Source organism: Penaeus monodon, chromosome 32, assembly GCF_015228065.2.
Source record: "Penaeus monodon isolate SGIC_2016 chromosome 32, NSTDA_Pmon_1, whole genome shotgun sequence".
Taxonomy (NCBI): domain Eukaryota; kingdom Metazoa; phylum Arthropoda; class Malacostraca; order Decapoda; family Penaeidae; genus Penaeus; species Penaeus monodon.
The window spans coordinates 10,115,460-10,116,793 of NC_051417.1; the positions used below are offsets into that span (position 1 = coordinate 10,115,460).

Below are 1,334 nucleotides of genomic sequence, written 5' to 3' on the forward strand. Positions count from 1 at the left end.
AAAAGAGACCTGGCGGTTCGGTCACGAGTGAGTTGCCGGTTTTTCCTCTCCTGAGTCTGGGCGAAGTATCAGGAGCCAGACCTAAACGCATCTGTTCATATCTTGCACAGCTTTCACGCACAAGGGTGATCTGCTGAATGGTCTGTGGTCGACTTATAAAATTTTTAAATAATCTTCTTAAAAACTGTTTGAAATCATCCAAAACGCGAAAGGTTTGCATCAACATTCTTGTCGTTGACACTGCCAAAAGATAATAAATTGTAGACTGCAGAAATTACACGAAATTTTGCCCTCCGGTGGTGCCCCCTTAATTAAAATGACTCTAATTGAACTTAATTCTCTCAGCAATATTCATCATGCAAATTTCCTTCGTGATACCGTGGAAACATAAATACCATGTACGAATAATCACTAGAAAAGTCTGCCGTAATTTCGATCCCGTGAACCCAGTAGACTCTGCCCGGTTGCTGGTTGTACTGCACGTTCTCGTAGTACACCCACCTGCGGCAACCATGTGCGTCAATTTACTCCTTGTATGCCTAAGCTAGTATGATTAGCTACAGCTATTAACACATAAGAAAATAGTGCGTTGTTTTTTTTTCACTTTTGAGCCTCTGACTTCAAAAGTAACAACTAGTGATTTGTACTCATTATTTTCCCTGTATATGGTTTGTAATGCACTAGGTGCGGTGAAACCTAAAGTTAGACTACAGTAACTGCCTCACGCACATGCCGGTCTGATAGACACTCTTAATGGCATTGTCGTAGTCGTATTCACTAAGGTCAGGTGCATAGTCGGTGAACATTTTGTAAGGGCCATTCTGCGCCGCCTCACTGTACGTGACTGTGAAGGCGGCGGTCCCTCGCGTGGCTGGAGGATGAAAAAAGAAAATGAACAAGATATCACTGACTGTCGTGGTTTGAAAGTAGCTGATGTGAAGAGGAAATTATTAACATATAATTATTCATCGTGGCTTGAGAATGGTTGACGCTAAGAAGTGAACAACAGATGGTTGATTATTTTTAGTTATGTAAGAACTCTGCTATTTTTAATAACAAATAAGTCTTACACTTTCCTAGGGCACTTCCCACGAAGAGAATGAACAGCACGGGCGCCTTCATGATGTGGCAAGAAGTCTTGGCTGCTTTTGACTTCGGAAGCAGACCGCTCTTTTATACGCAGAAACGGCGATGAGGGATGACTTGGTGCGAGACTGGGATGATATCGCTGCCTGATAGCGGGCCGTTACGAGGGTCTGGTAGATTGGGCTTGGACCAAAAGAGGTTTGGGTTAACTTGCCTGAAAGGGCATGAATGTAAAGATAACAACCCAG

The 1,334-nt window shown here is 43.1% G+C and overlaps 1 protein-coding gene across 1 annotated transcript in view; it reads right to left on the reverse strand.

Moving 5' to 3' along the window:
- LOC119593541 overlaps positions 1 to 1,228 on the reverse strand; it is a 10,231-nt gene extending 9,003 nt beyond the window's left edge. Inside the window, 3 exon segments of the mRNA XM_037942503.1 lie at positions 396 to 501; positions 730 to 871; positions 1,071 to 1,228. Of these exon segments, the coding sequence (XP_037798431.1) occupies positions 396 to 501; positions 730 to 871; positions 1,071 to 1,122 (300 nt within the window). The 5' untranslated portion in view covers positions 1,123 to 1,228.
- Between the last annotated feature and the right edge of the window lie 106 nt (positions 1,229 to 1,334).